Consider the following 20,034-nt stretch of genomic DNA (forward strand, 5'->3'; position numbering starts at 1 on the left):
GTCGTGTCATGATATTGTCGCGGTGGAACGTAGATCATCACATATAAGGTCATCGTCTCCAGTCAATCGAGGCTCAAGCCGTCCAGCTGTAGTTGTCTGTTCGGCACTTCCTCTCGTTACTTCCTCTCAACACTCGTTTCTTTCTTCATATCTGGAACAGGTGCATCTTGCGACTCACACAACAACCATGAAGCTCAGTGCCTTCATTCCGTTCGCGGCTTTCCTAACGCTCACTGCAGCTGAGCGAATGCCATGTAAGTCTCCCCATAGTATCTGTTTTTGAATGTACACACTTCTTCCGTCAATGTACCAAGCATCCCGTTCTCTCTAATTTTGGAATGTAAGTTAATCGTATGAAATAGTGAACTTCCCACAGCATGTACGGCCTCGGCAGTATGCACCGCCACCGCCATACTCTCCTCCTTACCCAAGTTCAAGCATCACCGGCGGAAGTGCGTCGTCCACCTTCTCTAGCGGCACCGGCGTCTCGCTGTCCACTTGGACGCCGCCCATCCCAACATCATCGTCAACTGCAAACTCTACAGCGCCAGGGCCCTCTACAGTCGTCCACACCAGTGTCGTTGTTATCACATCGGTTATTGTCCCCCCGACCTCGTTAGTTATGATCATTTCTGGAGATATTCGGTCGTTCAACTAATTCATTACCCAGTGAAACTGTCTCTGGAGATACGTCGACCGAAGCTACAGCGAGCAGCTGGGGCAGCAGCTCTTCTTCCATGAGCATCCCTCTTTCGACTGGGCCTCAGTCTTCCGGAACAGGGTACTACCCAACTTTGCCGCCACATGATTCTTCCGCACCTTATGGCAACAGTACTGGTACAGCCTCATCTACTTGGGGTACAGGCACCGCGCCAGGATTTTCAATGTCATCTTCGACCTCCACCGCCAGTCGCAACTCGACTGGACCCAGAAGCTCATACATTCCACGCCCGTCGACAACTACAGAAAGCCCAAGCACCAACGTAAGTGTCATCACGTCCATAATCACCTCTACTATTGCCATTACCACATCCGTTCCATACCCTTCCAATGGTACTATTACGGAGACGAACACTGGGCCCACGGCAACATCCAGTGGAAATGGAACTATTTCTCAAACTCCGTCGTCTTCAGGCTACTACGGTCCACCTGGTAATGCCACCAGCAGCAGCAATCCCACTGAAACTGATACTGTGTACTCGTCAACGATCGACATCTCCACAATCTCCTGGATCACCTATACTTCCGAAGTTTCTTACATTCAGTCGGAGACTCCGACGCCAACCACTGATTATTACACGTCATCTTCAACCTCGGCTTCCACGACTTCCAGGAAGTCAAGAGTCACCCGGAGTCGTTCCTCCACACGCACTTGGTCCAGAACTCTCACCATGTCCAGATCCTCAACCACGGACGGCTCCTCATATACGCCCACTAGTTCCGAAGAGTCGTCGTCAGCTACTGAAACTGAAACCTCCTCAGATTCTTCCTCGTTGGCCTCATACACACCTTCGTACACGGCATCTTCAACATATGATACCAGCAGTGTACCTAGTGCTTCGGAGACTGATTCTGCCACATCCTCATTGTCGCATTCATTGAGCATTTCTTTCAGCTCAATCGAGACGACTTCATACTCTTCCACGCCCACGCCCACGCCAACCACGGAGAGCTATTCGTACCGGTCATCTTCATTCAGCGAATCGACCACTGACTCTGAGCTTGCTTCGTACACTGAGTCGGTAATATCAAGCACTAGCAACTTCCTCTTGCCTTCCGAGACGCCATCGGAGTCGTTGACCAGTGATTCTGGTACTGTCGAGACACCCATCCCAACGCCGACACCCTCCGACAGCTCTTCTACTTCCGACTCTCCTGTCACATCTGTTAGCTCGACCAGCTCTGAGACCTCCGAAGTATATAGCTCGTTCATGTACAGCGAGACGGAGTACACCACCTTCCCCTCTTCCTCCACCGCCTCGGCATCTTCCAGTAGCGATTCCAGCTCTGAGACTGAGATTTCCTCTATTCCCTCAGCCTCCGAGAGCTCTTTAAGCTCAACTTATACCGACGCCACCGCTACTTCCTTCCCGGTCGAGTCCTCAACTGCTCCTCCCAGCAGCTCCACCTCGGGCTATTCCTACTGGACCCCACCCGTCAGCTCGGTCACCAACACGGATGCTACCGCCTCCTCCTGGCCTGTGGATTCTAGCACCTACCTCGCAAGCGCGACGAGCAGTCTCATACTTACGACCTTTGAGACAAGTGCGAGCTCCACCAAGAGTGGCTATGCATTGCCGCCTAAGGTGACGTACGGAGCGCAGAGCGACAAAGTGAAGCGAGGCATAGTAAGCTTCCTCTTACTACCTGATGTCTAAAAGAATGACTACTAACGGTCGTGACAGATGGGCATGTGGTTCATGTAAGCTTTACCGCACGACAACCATCCATTTGGGCGACGATGGTCCATTATGTGATGAATTAGTGAAGCTACGATATGTCATTGTGTCTTTACCATCACAATCCACATTTACATTCTCTACTTTCCTTTACTGGTGTAGACATGCCTTTTCCTGCTGTTGAAATACCTTCACTTCTCTCGCACCGCCCACCCGATGTGTCAACGATGTCTGGGATGGGTATTTAATCATGATGGCTGCCAGAAACTGGGGCATAGTTCAATACAATATGTGTTTTCCTTAGACACAGCTGACTATCTGACCGACGTGACGAATGCCCGATATTGATGATCATCATGCATTGGTATACATGTCGAATGAGCATTCGGCATATTGTGCAATGATTCCGACATCACCCATGCATCCTAGGGCTCAACAGGCGAGCTTTGCTTTTTCCGTACTATGTCTTCAACTTCGTACCAAAGATGAGCACCTGAGTTTCATATAACGCCTTGCTAGGAGTCGTGCCCTGAACATACGCTGAGGTCGTGAAGTGGCGGTACTTGTATTATGCCATGTACGGAGACGAGTCGTCATCAAAAGATAGTCGAACCGAAAGTCGAGGTGAGGCAGCGGAATAGTGAAGCGCGTCACAGGTATCGGGATCGATCAACGCAGGCGGGGATAGTTCTTTATATTGTAGCGTCAGCAACAAAGCGTCAACGTAACAAACACCTAGCATCACCATCCACGAGAGCAATGTTGTCGTCATTGAAACATTAGTTCATTCATTCTGCCGTGACGATTAGGCAGGTGTCTTCTTGTTCGGTGCAGCTATAGCAACGAAGCATGCCTCCTCTATATCATTATGTGTCATCCCTGATGTCAGTCGACGTCTTTACATCTTGCTCTTAGCCTCGCCCTTGAGCTCTTGGGCCTTGCCCTTGGCCTCGCCCTTGAGCTCTTGAGCCTTTCCCTTAGCCTCGCCGGCAATCTCGTTTGCCTGGCCCTTGGCCTCGCCGGTGGTGTTGGGGGTGGCTTCCTTGACGGCGCCAGCGACTTCCTCTATTCAAATGGTATTAGCGTTTGTTTCTTCGTGGTGCTAGCGTGGCTTGTGTGCGCACTGTACGATGTCGTCATATTCTCGGCTGTTAAGAACAGAGAACATCAGGCAGTGTAACGCAGGTAGGACGTGTGAGGGATGGGATAATGTACGTACCTCCCTTCTCAATGCCCTTTACAGCGGCACCGGAGATTGTCCTGTCGACAGCCTTGGCAGCATCCTTGATAGTTTCTACGGGGCTCTTGCGCGCGACGGGTGTGGTGCTGAAGAGGCGGGCCTGGCGGGCGATTTGTTGACGGAACATGTTGATGGTATTGTGTGTGGTGTTGATGTTTCGAGGTGAAGTTGTTGGTAGAGGTGAGAGAGGTGGCAATTGAGTTGTTCGATGGTTTATTAGATGAGGGCCCTTTGAGTGTGTGCGGACGACAGCTTTAAAGGATGTGTGGACGTGGACTGAGCTGCTGTGCTATGACGTAGTTATGATCAGCCAATCGCGGATGTGGGTCCGCGTGTTGCCATGCATGGCAGAGGAACGTCGCGATTGCGGAATTCGCATGCCGGGGCATCACAAATTTTTACATGTGCATGTGCGTTGTTGTGCACGAAATTGATTCATTATGATTATTTTTGCCGTACTAATCGGTATAATACTGAATGGGCTCAGGCTTAGTACAGCGCCTTCTGCCACCATGCACACCTCGCGTTCGCGTTGCTGTCGCGTACATCCTCGATGCCCGTAACGTTAAGCTCCAATACGGTTGCATCCGGACCGTACATGTTGAACTGCTTCACGCCTGTAGCATCTGGCACACCATTCTCGGCGAAGCTGGTGATGAATTCCTGCAGAGCGATGGCAATGGTGGTGTTGGCAACGCCTTGGAGCCCGGTGGAACCTGCACCACCCTCAAAGTACGTATACGGAATATCCTGGCCATGAATAGCCGGAGGTACTGCAAAGAGATAAGAGTACGTCTCATTTCCGTAGGCCCTGGAAAGGTAGTTGGTGTTGCACGTAAAGACTCCTTCGCTGACAATGAGGCTGCCGCGCTCGAAGTTGTTGGTGTATGGCAGGGACCCATCGAACACTGGGGGGTAAAGAGTCTTGGTAACGTAATCAAGAGAAGATTTTGGGGCGTTGGCGAATGCGGCTGAGATTTGGTTTTCCAATGCAGCCTCGTTTGGAATGTAGAAGGGAGTGAAGAGTGCTCCTTCATTCGCATTGTGACCGACCATTACGCGTACGTCCTTGTCGAATCGGCCTTGAGCCAAAAGCTGAGCTGGTTGAAGAGGAGCGAAAAGACCATCCACGACCGGTCCGTAAGTGAATGTGCCGTAGGGAGAATCATAGGTGATCTGCTGAGCGTTTGCGAGCATGACCTCTTCAGATGAAAGAGCCCGCAACTCTGCAAGGGAAGTAGTGTTGGTAAGAGTAAGGTATCGCTGGTAGACATCTTCCTGGGTAACAACAGAAGTTGTAGGTTGCCATCCAGGGCTCTGGGGTACGGCTTGTTGGAAAGGAGCAGAGCCATTAGCACCACCGTATGCAGTAATCTGGTGCATGATCGAGCCACCTCCAGCGCTCTCGCCAAACACAGTGACCTGTAAATGTAAATCAACAGAAATCATAGATACATGGACTAGTTCTCACTTACCCGGTTCTTATCACCTCCAAAGAGATGGATGTTCTCCTGGACCCACGCAAGCGCAAATCGCTGATCGTACAAACCTAGGTTAGATACACCTCCTTCCGCTTGGTATGAAGGGCCACCCATCCAGCCCAAAGCACCAAGGCGATAATTCATCGCAACGTAGATAACATCGCCATTGGACGAGTTACCGGAGGCCGCGAGCAGACCCGCAGGGTTGTTGTTTTTCTCGCCTCCTGTGTAGCCGCCTCCGTAGATCCATACGAGAACAGGAGCCCCGTAGCCTTGCCCAGCTTTGCTAAGCACATCCTCGGGAACAAAAACATCCAAAAATAAGCAATCTTCAGACTCGCGGGGATCCGGTTGTGGGACCGGACTGGTAGCATTTGCTGCCGTCACTGAATAGGTTGTGTTCGAAGCAGGAAGGCCGAGCGCATATCTGGCCAACGCCTGTCCTGCGGCTGCAGACCAAGCGGGATTTGCCTGAGGACATATTCTGCACATCTTAATATGGTCATATCAACATTGATTATGTGTGGCGCTTACCTTGATGTATCGCCAGTATTGATTGATGACCTGTTTTCTGCTGGAGCCTGAGGTGGTGCAAACCTCAAGTCACCGACAGGCGGTGCAGCATACCGTATGTTGGAAAAATTGTAGAAGTTGCCGGTATCCTAATTGGGTCGATTAACAAACTAACATCGAGGGTTTGATGACGGATTACGAACATTGAACCCTGAAGCCTGGTAAATCTCGTAGCCAAGATCGACTGTAGGTAATGAGGAGTTCTGTGCGTATGCAGCACCTATCAAGGCTGCTGCTGCGGCAAGTTGCAACATACTGGCGGACGGGACGAAAGTGTGAATGGAGAGGTAATGACGAGGGCTACCCAGGTCTATATTCCAATTGCTCGGGACTCACGACGGTAGAGGAGTTATAGCCGCGTGCAGACGTGCAAGGGAAGCCCATCCGTCAGGCACGGGTCGAGCATCCATATATACTCCTGTCATTTGCCCTAGTCCTACCCGCCCAGCATCTCGTAATGCTGTCGCGATCACGCATAAGCCGCAGATACGCCCCGCCTCAGCCTAACGCAAACGAATCCACGTACACCGCGTAGTAATCGTCAACAGAGTCAAGCTCGCCTGCCGTGCCGGTGGCTTCGCCAGGCAATACATAAGTGCGTCATTGCGGTGGAACATTCGGCGACTAGCGGTGTCACTGATTCGCTCGTTGAGATCTGGCGCGAAATACGGTCGATACGTGGCTAGCTGTGGCACAGCTGTAAACACTCGTCCAAGTGCCTAAGGCTCTGGGACATACTGCGGATTTTGTATGTGCTCAGCTGTAGACATTTTTGACGTCTGACAGGTAGATTTAAACTTCTCGAAACGTGGTTCGGGGTTCCGGTGAGATGGGAGCGGGAATGTCATCTCGGCTGTAAGTGGTAAGACGGTCCGACGAGGATATTCCCCGCAAAAAGGAAGCAATGCTGGCAGGGTATCTTGCCGAGGCATCTCGACTGGCTATGCGAAGCCTTCCGATGGCCTGGTAAGGCTGGTGTGTGAAAGAATGCGCGCAGTCCGCGGGGTACGTACCACAATATTGTGCGGACGAAATCCCAGCCGTCGCAGGGGCCATCATCTCGATGCTGTAGTTATCCGTAAGGCAGTCAGACAGCCGCAACGTGCAAGGAAAGGACTTCTACTAATCAATCTATGAACCTTAGACGATCAAAGGCGTATTCTAAATCCAACGTCAGTCTTTTCGCTGGAGTCTCAAGACAGAAGTTTGAGAGTACCATCAGGGTACTACATACGCTCTTTGAGCGCTACAGTGACCATAGCAAAGAAGATGTAGTTTTTCGATGCCGTTGTGAGTGAAATCAAACGATAAAGGACCATCTCGCTTCTCCACTAGAAGTACCATGTCCTTGCTCGTGATTCTGTTTGATCTCGTATGAAGGTCATCGCGATTTGTATGTGTACCCTAAATGTAGAGATTCAGCCGTTCTCGAACCCATTCTAGGCCCCGATACATCAATGAAGCCATGATGCATCGCAAACCAACACAGGTGAGCTGTTGCTCGAACGAGCATGCCGACGAGCATAGCCGTGGCGTCGACACATCGACGGTGATTTCGTGACGGCCATGTCTTGTCATCATCTTGTTTTGTTGGTACTAGTGGACAGGAATAGGAAGGTGAGCTGAGATGACGCCCAATGCTCGAGATCTGAGGAGGATGAGGTGGTCAGTGCATCGGCGGCCCCCACTTCGGCACTTCCAGGGCTCTGGTGCTGGCCGGCTTGCGCTCAGCTAGCACCCAGCCCGACCTAGGTATCATCTGTGTCCTATTGCTCACACGACGACCTGTATAGCTGTCACTTTTGAATAGCCGATGATGTCTCGTAAGTGAACAGTGTCGCGGATGAGGTCCCGGTCGACTGAGGACCGTTGCATACAATGACCACGAGGTCGAAGAGCCCAGAATTGCATTTGGGATACTGCTACACAGTCAAAGTTAGGGTAGCCAAGGCCCGTGAAGGTACCTGAGGATACCTAGGTATCAGTGGGGAAAGTCTGAATAACCTAGATTATGGTGTCGTTCATGATGGTGTCTTGAAGATGCTTTCCAATTGCTATCTGAAGCATGCAACTAATCAGTAGTTCGTTTTCACTCTCATCCTGCCTTCATGAGCCTATGGGGGTTGAATCGTCATAACTTCTACTGGCAAACAATAAACTCTGTCGCAATCACAATACTTGGGAAGGTTTCAGACCCGCGATGACCGCCTTCAAGACGTCCGATTCAGCCACCGCGGCGAGCGCTCATGCAGCATCTCAAGTGTCACCCTCTGTCAACCGTGTTCCGTCACGTTCTGAGCCACTGAGCTATCCATAGTGGCAACTGGAACGAGAAACCGCCGACGTACTCGTATGTGCACAATCACTAACACGTTGGGAGCGAACTAGTTCTCATGGCGAGCAGATACCCGGGAAGATTCGATGCAACAACAGGAAAGCAGGAAGATGTTCTATCAAAAGATTGGGGGCGGGACCTTGTGTTGGCGGCCTTGCGCTATCCACTCGACCTCGATATGGTACTATATACAACGTGCCAAGGTATGTTACTCTTAGTTTGTCCTCATTCTGGTGAGCATGTGTCTTGGTGAAAGTGAAAGAAAGGTGCACGTCCTATTTTGTTTGTTCCATGTAACTCGCGAAGCGCGTGATAGATCAAACCCCCGGATGTACCTGACTGCTCCCGAACCTTCTGCGCTCCGACGTACACGCAAACCTCTATTGCCATTACCTCTCGATCAGCTCTCCCTATCCCGGTGGCTAACCACGTTCTTGATTACTCACCGTCAACTACATGTTCCAACAAAATATGAGCTCCGAACCTCGCCCTCATCGAGATAAGAAAGTGAGTAAGTCTTCAAGGGTTAGGGAATCAATCAAATCACAGAAACCAGCCTGCTATAGAGAGGCGCGACATCCCTGACATGCCCAGGAGCTACAATCCCCAATACACCTTCGACTTGAACGATTTAAAGAAGCGCATCCTCTCTAACGCACATGCATATTATGCGCATCACTTCCCTGAAGCGCAACGCTACGACTTCATCACCTCATCCATCCCGCCGACCGACCGCCGAGATAGGATGGAGTACAGGGGTGCACTGATAGTATATCCTGATCCGAAGTCAAACACCTGGGCGATGCTGTATAAGAGCCACTCCTGGCCAGCCGTAGAAGATACGGCGTTTGGAATCAAGTCCTGGTTTGGAGAGAAAATGAGCGCTGTATTTGACAAGATGGACGATGGCGAGAAGTGGGCGGCATCAAAGAAGAAGTTTCAGAACGGAGTGTCAGACAACGAGAGAAAGTCTACTATGGATGAGGACAAGATGGCGGATGTGCAAACTACGAAGGGCAGCCCCAGGTCACAAGATACTATACTACTGCTGACCATGTCGGCAACGGCACTGACATCGGCGACAAAGACATAGACAAAGAGATTCCAAAACAGCCAGAGGACTCCACCTCTAGTGACCAGGTTGAAGCCACAAGCAACACTGCCATGCCGTTTCGCAAACGCAAGTCAGCCGTCAAGGAAGATGAGGGCCGTAAGAAGAGCAGAAAGAACGATGAGAAGGAGCGCGTCTTTGTTGGCAAGAAAGATGACCCGCCTACCCGAGACGAAAAGAAAGCCGCTGCGGAGCCCGTCGTTATTCCGAGCGAGTCGAAGCTTCTGCCGACTACTAAGAAGTAGTCTCAGATCCTTCGCTACCTTCGGGTAACGCGAGTAGATGCATCGGGGTTTGTTTGGCGAGTACTAAAGTACTAACGCATGGAGCAGTCTGCGAAAGTGCGTGTGTCTAGACGACAGAACAATGGGCCTTTCTTCACTCTCGACTGTCCACTGTGTCCATCTCATTACAACTTTGCCTTCACGTCCTTACCGCCTTTCCCACTCCCACCCTGCTCACTAAATCGATATACGATCTCGCCAAATCCACCTGCAGCGAAAGCATATAACCAAACCAAGTCCTCTTTCCCCGCGTTGAAAATTCCATGTTCTGCATCACCAGGGATGAATACAACTGAGCCCTGCCTAACTTCAAACTCTTGCCCATCAATACAAACTATCCCAGTACCAGAGACGACATGATACATCTCTGCGTGCGTATGCCGATGCAACTTAAGAAACCCCGCATCGCCCAAAGACTCCGGACTATGCAAAGAAGGAGTTGAAGCCCCAGTGTCTTCCCTAGAAGAAGACGCGGGACAAGCCACGACCCTTCCAGGCGGACACGTCGCAACGCCCACTGTGAAGGTATCCGTATCAGTCTTCTCATTCGAAACCAACGTTTTCCATGTTACGTTGCCTCCTATGCTGGGATCGGGGAAGCCTTCGGGTGCCATATTGGCTATTTGTGCGGCATGCAGGACTAGAGGTTTGACAGGTCGGTTCGATGTTGTGGAACGCATCGTGGTTTATGTTGTGTGACTGGTGACGAAATCCGATTCTCTTTTGACAGGGGAGGTGCTATCCGGGAGAGAGCGGTAGACTGCATGCGCGGATGCGGATGCATGCAAGGTACGTTTGAATAATGGCAGTTGCAGATGGGAGTACGATATTGCGGAAGTGCGGGTTGAAGGGGTATACATATGCCTATGCATGTACTGTCGCCTCGTTACCTCTTGCGTCTTGTATTGTCGGAAAAAAGGCATTTTTTGCTGCTACGTTGTCTTGACATAGGTCATGTGGGGTTTGAGGGGTAACTTGGGAGCCACACTCGGGATTGAAGTTCTCATTCTCGCCTAGTTCAAGTCGTTAATGGCTTGTGAGAAGGTGGCGTGTTTTCTGCCCGCTTCAAACTGTCGTGATGGTATGGCGACCGCCCGGCGGCTTGCTGTTGTGCTACCGCATTTTCTGCTGTCAGGCCACATGGCATCTGTCGTAGCGACCGCCGTTGAGCTTGACTCCCTGTATGTATACAGAGCATGCAATGATGTGCCAGGTGTTGATAGACTTTATTGAAAGAGAATTAGGCTGCCTTTTGTTGACATAAATGCATGCCTACCTAGGTAGGTATTGATCAACACAAACAAGGGACTCGGAAAGCCACTGCTGAAGCAAACCTAGAGTCCAGATCAGGTTCTTTGCATCGGTACTACCCGAGCTGGTACATTTTTATAACGATATACTTGCCGTTGAGTGTAGGTCACATCGTTGCTGATGTGGGAGACATAAGACTGACATCCCAATGTACCTAGGTAATATCGTATCCAGCCTACCACGTCTCCAGGTCAGATTACTGACACCAACATATACCCACTGTATAGACTCGTAACTTTTATGAGGATGGTCATGATTATCGTAAGATAAGAGGCCGCCGTGGTCGCGCTGCTTACGGCCGTTATTACGATTTGCCTACTTGCGCTGCCATATAGGGTTCAGGCGACGACGCAGCTAGTGGTTGATGCCCGAGGCAGCCAAAATCATCCGACTATGCGACATGGTTTGCATGAAATGTCACAGTGTCAACTCGTCGATGCCGCAGGGTTGGCCTGGCGTTTTGATGGGCGCTGTGCACGGTTACTGTCCACGTTGATGCGGTCTGTCGCGAATGCACACTGACGGCATGGCGCAGACTATATCGTAGGCTACCTGTCCATAGCGGCGCACACAGCAGCGCCCCGGCGTCAAACATCGCGCAGTGGTTGCACGATCGAATCTTCAATATACAACTACAAACCATGATCGTGGTGGCGAGTCAAGCAACTGCCATCACGGCTAGCGCAGCGAGTCGCCCTGTCCAGAATCAGCCCTCTCTGACTGGCTTCTTTATCAGCGGTCCGGCAAATCCGCCGCGTTTCAGAGTTTATCCCTCGTGGCCATGTGGCTTGGACCGGGCCTCGTACCATGCCTGTCGTGTTTACCGATGCCCGAACACTGGGAAAGCTAAGGCCAATCTGTTCTGCATCTCATCATGGCCGTCCAGTTTCGCTCCTGACAACTCCACCTCCTTACCCAACGTCTCTCGCCTACACTTTTTGTGCTACCAAAGGATGCTGCAGTCTTTATTGCGATAATGAAGTTTCAGACGTTGACGTAACGCAACGAAAACGCGCGCTGAGCGCTGCCGCTTCCACGAGGCTGTGTTTAGCCTGGATTGGCCGATCGCGATATGGCCATGGAGAAGTTTCAGAGAGGCCACCCAGCGCCCGAGCGGGTGAGGAACCGATCGGGATCTGGGACTGTGACGGGGGACAAGGTGATCGCGAAGAAGAGATCGAGTTTGGGCAGGGCGGCAGGTGGTTTTCAGAGTAGATTTCTTGCGTCGCTACGGAGTAAGAGGAAGAGTGGTGCAGACGAGGAGCTAGAGCCGAGCCCCTCGAGGTACGTACCGTGTCCACTTCACACACTGGGGAACACTACTGATCATTGCAATGCAGCCCGTTTCTGGATGCGTTGTTTCGGTTGCCAGATGAACTCCACATTTATATGCTGCGCGAGCTGTGCGTCGCGGATCTACTTGCTTTGAGAAGAACGTCGCGCGTGCTCAACATGCTTGTGACAGAGAACGCACCTGCGATTGTGCGCTACTGGGTGAAGAACCGGCTCGGCAATCTTCATCTACAACTTTATCCGGCTCCAAGACCGGACGCGATCGACTTCCCATTCTTACTCACTATGAGACGGCGACACATAGCGTCCATCAGGTTGACACGTCAGCTTGCCAATCACCTTGTAGGGGAGCCAACCGAACAGAAGCAGCTGTGGACATCGGTGTACGAGAGGATGCTGCCCCTGGTCTTTGGGGTAGGCTACTTTCTAGATGAACATCGACGACTGCTTCTGGAAAGAGATCTTGGCCACATTCGACCACGCTCCTGTATTGGCTATCACGTCCGTACGACGGGTGGTATCAGTAGCCAAGAAAGGAAGATCTTGAAGAACCTGGATGCACCTCTGCGACTTCAGTACTTCTACATGTACTCTTTCATTGTGCAGGTACTGCTTCGAAAGTTGAGACCTTGCAGTCGTGCTGGAGCAGTGGAAAAATTCCTGCGGGGATTTTCAAACCAGCCTGCCTGCTCAGAGGATGTGGCTTTCTTCCTCATACTTGGTGGCATCGGGCAAGTTGCAAAGCTCCTCGCTTACCCGGTATATAGCGAGCGGCGAAGATATCTCCTAACGTACAGAGCTCACATGTCGCCGCATACGAGTAAATGCTGGAGAAAGCACTGGAAGGATGCTGGTGTGGTTTCACCTGCGTTACTAGACGATATCCCTTGTACACAGATTGGCATAACACAGCTTGATCAGGTCTGGGCTCCACTGATAGCCCAGATGATGGAGACGGGGGCGAGAGACTTTACAGAACAGGAAAGGATACGCTACGAGGAACTGAAGATGTCGAAGAAGTTCATCAACGAAGTAATGGGGTATGATATCCTGCGAGGTCGGGCTGCTGACGGAGGCGACTTGGATGATGAGCACGAGCCATGAGAGCGAGTTAGCATGTACAGCACCAAGAGAAGACATTGTAGCGGCCAAACTCTGCACCTTCCTCTGTAAGAATTGACATATGTCGGTTGCCGTGCAATTTCCGCTTTGCAGCGGTTGTTGAGGCTTGTACCTGCTGGCTTGGCTTAGTTTCTGCTTCACGATGCCACCAACGGTGACCAACCCGCAATTATTACGTACTTGGCCGGTCGCGTAGCGCGCTATGATTTCTAGCTGATCATGAAGGCCGACGGCAACTATGGACCCTGCATCTGTCACCTAGCCGAGCGAGCAGGTGTTGCATGCGGCCAGTTTCTGTGTGTTCTAGCAAAAAGCTTGACACGGCGGTATATTGTGCTTGACCTTAACAGGAGGGTGTTAAGCATACCCACTATGCTCTCGACTCTGTATAGCTCAGCGCTCGGTCTAAGTGCATTCTGCCATATAAGATGCCTATTTGGGTCGGCAGAGCGCCGCCATCGGCAGATGTCTATATTGCAGTCCCCGGATTTTTTCCATTGCAATTTTCCAGCGTCCGGGTAAGTGGCGGTTAAGAGGACCAGAATCAGACGACAAAGGATCAGACCCTGGAGTGGTTGGCGCAAAGGCCGAGCAGGCAGGTCGTCGTTGGAGAGGCCCACTTGGCAGCTTCCATAGGCGCCCGTGCGTGTCTTCTGGAAAGCGTCGAGCGCTCGTCTGGTCTGGCTTCGGCCGATTGGGACGCGAGGCCAGAGCCAATGGGGTACTCGACGGACTTTGCCGCCCGCGTCAATAGAGAGGCGGACAATTATTCTGCACGCATCGCTCCACCTCATCCCACCATTGACGGGGGCAGGAAGGGTGCAGAGTCTGAGGCATGACAGAGGTACCGTAGCTGTTTCAGGCGGTGCGTGATTGGCGGGCGTTGATGGGAGAGTTGGGTCCGTGGCAGATTGGGAATGACGTGCAACGGGCAGCGACAAAAGCAACGCGAAGCACCAGGTGAACGTTGAGGGCGCTGATCGGTAGTCGAAGAGGCAGTCGCATCCCCTCTGGATCGGGAAGTGGCGCATGGTCCAGCGTGCAGGTGCAGGAGCGACCGGAGGGCGAAGCACGGGGCCAGGGCTGCGTCATTGGTGGCCGATGCAACTCGAGCGACGCTTTGCATGGATGTGCCATCCGCTCGTGTGCCTGTAACACGGCGGCATCCTTCCATCACACACGGCGCACTCGACCAGGCACGCCCGCTGGAAGCAGTGCTGGGTGTGCGCTGCCCTCCGCTGCACCCAGGCCGTGTCACACGAGGCGTGCAAGGCCGTCTACATGTCAAGTGTGTGCTGTAACGAGAGCTGTGGCTGGGCGGCCAATGGCGCGCTGCTGATACTGACCGCAACAACAGGCCGCATTCACCCCGGCCGCAGTAGCGTCGGCTCTTGCAAAGATGCTCCGCTGCCCCCGTAATTGCTCCCAGGAATCCTCGCCATGATGTGAGCTAAATGCGCCAGCTCCTCGGCGCCGTGCGTGTCTCCATGGCCTAAGAATGCCCCTTCGATGCCGTGCAGAGTGCCAGTCGAGTCCTAGCGCTGTGCTGTAAGCCCGTTCCATATAATCCTACGGGCCCGGCCCAAGGTTTGCGACCAACACCACGATCCCCATCCAAGTGCCACTCCACCCTCGCCCATCTTCACCACGCGACCTCGCCACCCTTTGTCTTCTGAAACCCGTGCGCCGGTGCCTGGCTATACCTGCCTCTTCACCACTCACAGCCCATCCACCACCACACCAGAGCAGCCCAGTCCCGACGAGCGCGGCAACTACACCCCTCTGGGCTATCGATTGTCAGCTGAGCCACGACCCCGACCCACCACCACCACCCAGAGCTACCACCATGAGACGGTAGAGATAAGGCAGAGAGCAGGAACCATGGACTTTACGGTAAGTTCCCGCGCGCTTACACTCGTCTGCGATGTCACGCGCTGCCACCCACGACGCTCCGGACCAGAGCCCGGCTAATGCGACCTCAGATCTCCCTCGCACACTTCTGCGAGACCCACGGTCCGACCTCCATCATCTGCACCCAGGCCTCGACCTCGCCCTGCGGCTCCTGCAACCCATGTGTTACGCCGCCGTCCGAAGAGCCGCATTCGGCCTACTCCTACAACGGCCTGTACGATCAGCCCACCACCCTCAAGCTTAACGCGCGCCTGCCACAGCTCACGTCGCCCTTCGAGTCTCCGCCCAACAGCCCGCGCTCCCCCACGCACAACCCATACTTTCCGAGCTTTCCCTCCTCTTCCGGCAGTAGTTTTGGCGGAAGGAGAACCAGCAGCACCATCGACTCCGATTCGGACGCCTGCGAGAACTGCCAGATGGTAGTGCCCCAGAAGTACAGCGACAAGATCCCCAACGGCGCCCCTGGCAGTCCTACAAAAGACGGGCGAGGACGAAACGGCAGCCCGGTATTGCGAAGCTCCCAGAACTACCCAGTGCGACGGCCAGTGTCCCGAGACGACCTCAGTAGCACGGATTCGTCCGATGTCTCAGACACGGAGCAGTCGACTTCCTACCAGAGCGGCGCCTCGGGCTCGTTCCCAGACTCAATACCTCCCTCACCCATGCTCGTGTCGAGAGGCATACACACCCACACATTGAACTACATCTCCACCAGCCAGCCGCAGTCGCCCAGCACCTACTCGCTCTTGCGACGCACCTGCATCCGTACATTGTCCACCGAGGTCCTTCCCCTCAGCAAGCCATCAGGGCCCATCATGTTTGGAGACTCAGTCGCTGGCTACACCATCGCGTACGTTTTTCGTCTGCAGGATCCGCGTTCGCGAGGAGCTAAGCGCACCTACGCCTTCATCGCCATGGCCGGTCGCGATTACCGGAGAGCCACAAAGGCCATGGTGAAGATCATCGAAGCGTTTGAGGGCATCGCCAACCGGATCATCTCCCTGGCTGATAGAGTCCTTGAACGTGAGAGTGCAGCTTCGCAGGTCCTCTCACGTCCCACCACCGCCATCTCTGGAAACACTCCTCCTCTTGGAACCTCCGCCTCTTCAATGCCACCCAATTTCTCCGCACCGCACAAAGAACGGACCTTCTCCACAACGAGCACCCCCAACTTTCGCAACATCACACCGGTGTCCTCTTTCCTGTCAGCGAAGAAGGTCGACCCAGATGGCTTCCCACGTGTGTCCCGCGACGTGATGAAGGCAAAGAGCCTCGTCGAGATTGTTGGCCAGGAGAACTTCTTTGTCGACCTCCACGGGCTCTTCTGCCATCTTCTGCACTCTCTTATCAAGCAATTCGGGTAACCTGTCCTTCCCACGTTGCTTTGCCTCGTTCTTACGTCTTTTCCTTCTTTGTATCTCTTTTTTGTCGTTTATTGTCGTGCGTTACAGCGTCTTCGTCCATTATACAGTGCGTTCAAGCACAGGCGTTGGGGCAGGTGTGATTGCTTTAAAAGACCTTCGAGTCGTCAGAGCTGAAGTAGCTTTATACCCTTTCGAGATACCCCAGGCTTCTCTTTCTGCCGTTGGGATCGAGTAGTACACATTAGACGTGGACTCATCTTTACAATGGCGTTTCAGGGTGAGTAATCGGGGACAAGAGGAGGTGTTTACGATGGTACGGTCGTTGCTAGGATACGACCATGAAGTCGATGGCGTGATGGCCGTGATGGATTAGGTGATGGTAGTCTAGCCTGTTTGTAGAACGAAACTGCACAATACCGTTTACCTGTTGTCCTTGACGTGTTTTGTTGTTTGCTAGTGCGGTACTGCTCCAAGTCACAGAGGCAGTATGTGAATATATGTAACACCATCACGGTGCTATCAAGTAAAGGTCAAAGGTAAATGTGAGTTTCAAGCACGCGATCTGAACGCCTGACGTTTGAGAGAGAGAGAGTCACTATAGGTATCAGCTCATCACAAGAGATGCCCTCAAGGCAGACGAGCAAACGTCGTGTGCGCTCTTCTGGTTAGCGCAGGCACGCATAAGGCTGAACATGTGGAAGCCGCGAGCGACAACATTGAATGCTCTTTACCACATCCACCCAGTCGCAATTACAACGCTCATCTCCTACGATCTAATGGCAGACACGTAATTTCATCACACTCCTATACCGGGCTTTGCGGCTTACTTGCCGTGAAAAACATTCCACGATAAATCGCTTATGCCTGCTCGCTCCACCACCGTCTCCGCATTATGCACGACACGCAAAACTGATCCACCTTTCACGTTCCGCTTTCCGGTCCTAAGCTTGGAAAAAGATTATCCAGGAGCATCGAGATTCGCAGATCAAACTACCTAGTGATGCGTCATACCGGGTAAAGTCCCCTTGAACTCAACGATGTGTGATGTCATACGTGTGCTAGATCGTCAAGCAGCGCTTGAACAACGTGCTTCCACGACCAGTGATGAAATGCTAAGAGAATCAAAGTGTCCGCATCGTTTGATAGGAGGCATTGTTGTGCTTGATAGATAAAGGCCTTTTATTTCCGTAACCCACGCGGCAGCAGGGCCAAAGCCAAGTTTAAGTGCCCGAAAGCCAAGTTTTCTGAAATTTGGCAACCCGTTTGGGATGCAGGATCGCATGATAATGCTCGTACATGTCCTACAGTTGCTGATAGGATAGATAGGCTGATATGATGTTGCTAGTGGTTTGCCATGACGCTTTCCAGAATCATGCCCCGCGGCTTCCTCTGTGAATTCTGAGAATTTACATAAGAGACTGGCTTGCCTTCCAAGGTCGTGGCGTCGTCACCTTTACAAGCCTCAACACGCTACAATAATCACTACGAACCTTAACACACTAATCCTACGCCACGATCCGTACAAGCCGCAGCTGTGAGACTACGAACCTGGATCGCACAAGTCTCCCGCTTACACTCGTCATCTAGACATCTAGCCTTCCCGCACCTCACAAGCTTAAGACAAGATGAACTCCATCCCAGGCAATGCCTCTCAAGAACCCACCAGCAAGGACACATCGACGACAGGTGTTCAGCAGAACCAAGCGCAGCGCGAAGACTACCTCGACAAAGGTCTCGACGCCGCAGAAAAGAAGTTCGGGGGCGCCGCGGGTCAGGATACTGAGAAGAATCGGGGTGTTAACGAGAAGATTGTATGATTTGGCCTTACTAGCTTCCAAGTTGCATGAAGTCGACGTACTAACGTTGACGCAGACCGATGGCGCTCGTAACATGTTCGAAAAAGCAACCGGCAAAGACGTCCCAGACAAATTCTCCAACTAAATGCAGCACATTCAAAGAGACAATGCACAAGTTGGATGACAAGTGGAACAAGTGTCGACCGTACATTGAGAGGATCAATGGAACTATTGTCCCGTTGAGGTCGCGCAGTTTGGACGAACAGGCACAGGAGCATGAACTTGAACATCAGAGGACATTGGAGCAGCAGAGAGTGCAGCAACAGCCTATCGCAACGGCGCACTAAACATGATTTGTATATATAATTACGACCCTGAATGGAACTTTACGACTTGAACCAGAAGTTAGACGTCTCTTCACATGCGCAGCATGGTTTGGTTTGATTTGATTTGGTGAACATGCATGACGTCATGTCACACCGCTTCTACGCTGCCCCTCGCGCCTTCTGCGTGCTATTACTCACATACATGCTCTCAACTGTCTGTTTACCAGGATACTCTCTCCAATCCAACCATCCACAAGCTCTACTCTTCGAAATAGAATGCTCTACGTGGCCAAGTTTCAGCGGCCCGAAGAGCCAAGTTTTTTTGCACGATCGAGCTAAGAATGCACGCGATGCACGACGATGCATATTCTCCTGCACTCAACTCCCGGTTACAATATTGACTGGGCGCAACACCGCCTATTGAGCCAGCCCATCACGACACCTGCAAACCGCAATAGTGAGCTAACATAGCAGAAAGGTAAACGTCACTAGAGGCGCAGTAGACCACGCGGTCATGACGCCGAAGATCTAGACGCTTTTTCCTCAGCTCGCAAAGAGTGGCGGTGCAACATGTGCGATTAGCCTACGCGCCTCATTGGCCGTACCCAAGAAGAGCGTGATAACGAGTTAAGGTTTCACAGAACAAGGGTCCAGGTGAGGGAAGCGTGGACAAGCGCATAAAAAGAGCATTGACTCACGGCCCTTTTCTTGCGATCGACTGGACTGTTTACTCACCTCACCGGTTTGCTTCATCTTCCACTACACCATCCATTTTTCCATCTCACGATACCACTCCATCACGACCGTCATCGCACATATACCCTCAAAGTCTACCACACACCCTTCCCAACCGCAAACATGAACAACCCCAACCAAGGTGGTGCCGGTGCCGGAGGTCAGGATTACCTCGACAAGGCCTTCAACGCCGGAGCCAAGAAGTTCGGCGGCGCGCAGGGTCAGAAGATTGCTGCGAACCGTGGTATGAGCGAGAAGATTGTAAGCAGAGCTCTCCACTGTACTTGCTTCGTGATTAGTAGTAGTGCGCGAGGTATTGCAGTTTGTTGAGGGTGAGAGCTAACGAGGCAAACTAGACCGACGGCATGCGCAAGGCGTACGAGAAGGTCACTGGCAAGAAGGTTAACCCCAAGTACTCCAACTAGGCGGGATCGCTCTTGCTATCGTACTGTGACTGCTCGGGTCCGCTTGAGCAGTGCGGGGAGATGACGGTTTTTCGGGTCAGCACGGCGGGCTGAGTAATGATTGCGGGCTTGGGCGTGGGAAAATTGATCAGAGCAGATATGATGGATATGATACCCAGGAATGAAGTTCAAGGTTTATTGAACAATGAGCATGCGTTATCAAGTGACATAGATGGCGCTGTCGGGTAAATGTGAATGTCTTGGACTTCCACGTCGGACATATGCATCGCTATGCTCGACACCACAAATGCCATGGTGACAGACCAGCATTTAACTATTGGATACCTGC

The 20,034-nt window shown here is 52.3% G+C and overlaps 8 protein-coding genes across 8 annotated transcripts; 5 read left to right on the plus strand and 3 right to left on the minus strand.

The window, feature by feature from the left end:
• Window positions 1-187: 187 nt before the first annotated feature.
• On the plus strand, window positions 188-2,426 carry BKA58DRAFT_439230 (uncharacterized protein; the record flags this gene model as incomplete). The annotated part of the gene is made up of 4 exons (XM_046173668.1): window positions 188-254; window positions 363-615; window positions 671-2,348; window positions 2,406-2,426. The coding sequence occupies 4 exons, from the start codon at window positions 188-190 to the stop codon at window positions 2,424-2,426; spliced, it is 2,019 nt and encodes a 672-aa protein (XP_046026740.1).
• A 707-nt stretch (window positions 2,427-3,133) lies between these two features.
• Window positions 3,134-3,980, minus strand: BKA58DRAFT_161667 (uncharacterized protein). The gene is made up of 2 exons (XM_046164979.1): window positions 3,619-3,980; window positions 3,134-3,464 (listed from the first exon to the last, which is right to left on the minus strand). Exons 1-2 carry the CDS (start codon window positions 3,764-3,766, stop codon window positions 3,298-3,300), a joined length of 315 nt encoding a protein of 104 aa, XP_046026741.1. The 5' UTR covers window positions 3,767-3,980; the 3' UTR covers window positions 3,134-3,297.
• A 77-nt stretch (window positions 3,981-4,057) lies between these two features.
• On the minus strand, window positions 4,058-6,190 carry BKA58DRAFT_161679 (Alpha/Beta hydrolase protein). Its single transcript, XM_046164980.1, has 4 exons — window positions 5,837-6,190; window positions 5,655-5,782; window positions 5,115-5,604; window positions 4,058-5,061 (listed from the first exon to the last, which is right to left on the minus strand). The coding sequence occupies exons 1-4, from the start codon at window positions 5,945-5,947 to the stop codon at window positions 4,129-4,131; spliced, it is 1,662 nt and encodes a 553-aa protein (XP_046026742.1). The 5' UTR covers window positions 5,948-6,190; the 3' UTR covers window positions 4,058-4,128.
• Window positions 6,191-9,466: 3,276 nt separating this feature from the next.
• Window positions 9,467-10,347, minus strand: BKA58DRAFT_161694 (RmlC-like cupin domain-containing protein). The gene has a single exon (XM_046164981.1). It carries the CDS (start codon window positions 10,101-10,103, stop codon window positions 9,549-9,551), a length of 555 nt encoding a protein of 184 aa, XP_046026743.1. The 5' UTR covers window positions 10,104-10,347; the 3' UTR covers window positions 9,467-9,548.
• Window positions 10,348-11,448: 1,101 nt separating this feature from the next.
• On the plus strand, window positions 11,449-13,349 carry BKA58DRAFT_383585 (uncharacterized protein). Its single transcript, XM_046170190.1, has 3 exons — window positions 11,449-12,018; window positions 12,075-13,257; window positions 13,326-13,349. The coding sequence occupies exons 1-2, from the start codon at window positions 11,807-11,809 to the stop codon at window positions 13,129-13,131; spliced, it is 1,269 nt and encodes a 422-aa protein (XP_046026744.1). The 5' UTR covers window positions 11,449-11,806; the 3' UTR covers window positions 13,132-13,257; window positions 13,326-13,349.
• Window positions 13,350-14,611: 1,262 nt separating this feature from the next.
• Window positions 14,612-16,846, plus strand: BKA58DRAFT_359776 (vesicle coat protein). Its single transcript, XM_046168738.1, has 2 exons — window positions 14,612-15,042; window positions 15,132-16,846. Exons 1-2 carry the CDS (start codon window positions 15,031-15,033, stop codon window positions 16,422-16,424), a joined length of 1,305 nt encoding a protein of 434 aa, XP_046026745.1. The 5' UTR covers window positions 14,612-15,030; the 3' UTR covers window positions 16,425-16,846.
• Window positions 16,847-18,049: 1,203 nt separating this feature from the next.
• Window positions 18,050-18,365, plus strand: BKA58DRAFT_439236 (uncharacterized protein; the record flags this gene model as incomplete). The annotated part of the gene is made up of 2 exons (XM_046173669.1): window positions 18,050-18,235; window positions 18,297-18,365. 2 exons carry the CDS (start codon window positions 18,050-18,052, stop codon window positions 18,363-18,365), a joined length of 255 nt encoding a protein of 84 aa, XP_046026746.1.
• A 950-nt stretch (window positions 18,366-19,315) lies between these two features.
• Window positions 19,316-19,902, plus strand: BKA58DRAFT_161732 (uncharacterized protein). Its single transcript, XM_046164982.1, has 2 exons — window positions 19,316-19,542; window positions 19,638-19,902. The coding sequence occupies exons 1-2, from the start codon at window positions 19,405-19,407 to the stop codon at window positions 19,704-19,706; spliced, it is 207 nt and encodes a 68-aa protein (XP_046026747.1). The 5' UTR covers window positions 19,316-19,404; the 3' UTR covers window positions 19,707-19,902.
• Window positions 19,903-20,034: the final 132 nt, after the last annotated feature.

The sequence above is a fragment of the Alternaria rosae genome (assembly GCF_020736505.1).
Source record: "Alternaria rosae strain MPI-PUGE-AT-0040 chromosome Unknown BKA58scaffold_4, whole genome shotgun sequence".
In the NCBI taxonomy this organism is placed as follows: Eukaryota; Fungi; Ascomycota; class Dothideomycetes; order Pleosporales; family Pleosporaceae; genus Alternaria; species Alternaria rosae.

Bases quoted from the DNA above. Each gene is read 5' to 3' on its own strand.
- BKA58DRAFT_161667 (XM_046164979.1), bottom strand. From the start codon at position 3,766: ATGTTCCGTCAACAAATCGCCCGCCAGGCCCGCCTCTTCAGCACCACA. The intron at 3,465-3,618 runs GTACGTACATTA...CCATTTGAATAG, and splicing joins AAAGGGCATTGAGAAGGGAG to AGGAAGTCGCTGGCGCCGTC.
- BKA58DRAFT_161694 (XM_046164981.1), bottom strand. From the start codon at position 10,103: ATGCGTTCCACAACATCGAACCGACCTGTCAAACCTCTAGTCCTGCAT.
- BKA58DRAFT_161679 (XM_046164980.1), bottom strand. From the start codon at position 5,947: ATGTTGCAACTTGCCGCAGCAGCAGCCTTGATAGGTGCTGCATACGCA. The intron at 5,605-5,654 runs GTAAGCGCCACA...TAAGATGTGCAG, and splicing joins AATACTGGCGATACATCAAG to AATATGTCCTCAGGCAAATC. The intron at 5,062-5,114 runs GTAAGTGAGAAC...TTACATTTACAG, and splicing joins TTGGAGGTGATAAGAACCGG to GTCACTGTGTTTGGCGAGAG.
- BKA58DRAFT_383585 (XM_046170190.1), top strand. From the start codon at position 11,807: ATGGCCATGGAGAAGTTTCAGAGAGGCCACCCAGCGCCCGAGCGGGTG. The intron at 12,019-12,074 runs GTACGTACCGTG...ATTGCAATGCAG, and splicing joins CTAGAGCCGAGCCCCTCGAG to CCCGTTTCTGGATGCGTTGT.
- BKA58DRAFT_161732 (XM_046164982.1), top strand. From the start codon at position 19,405: ATGAACAACCCCAACCAAGGTGGTGCCGGTGCCGGAGGTCAGGATTAC. The intron at 19,543-19,637 runs GTAAGCAGAGCT...GAGGCAAACTAG, and splicing joins GTGGTATGAGCGAGAAGATT to ACCGACGGCATGCGCAAGGC.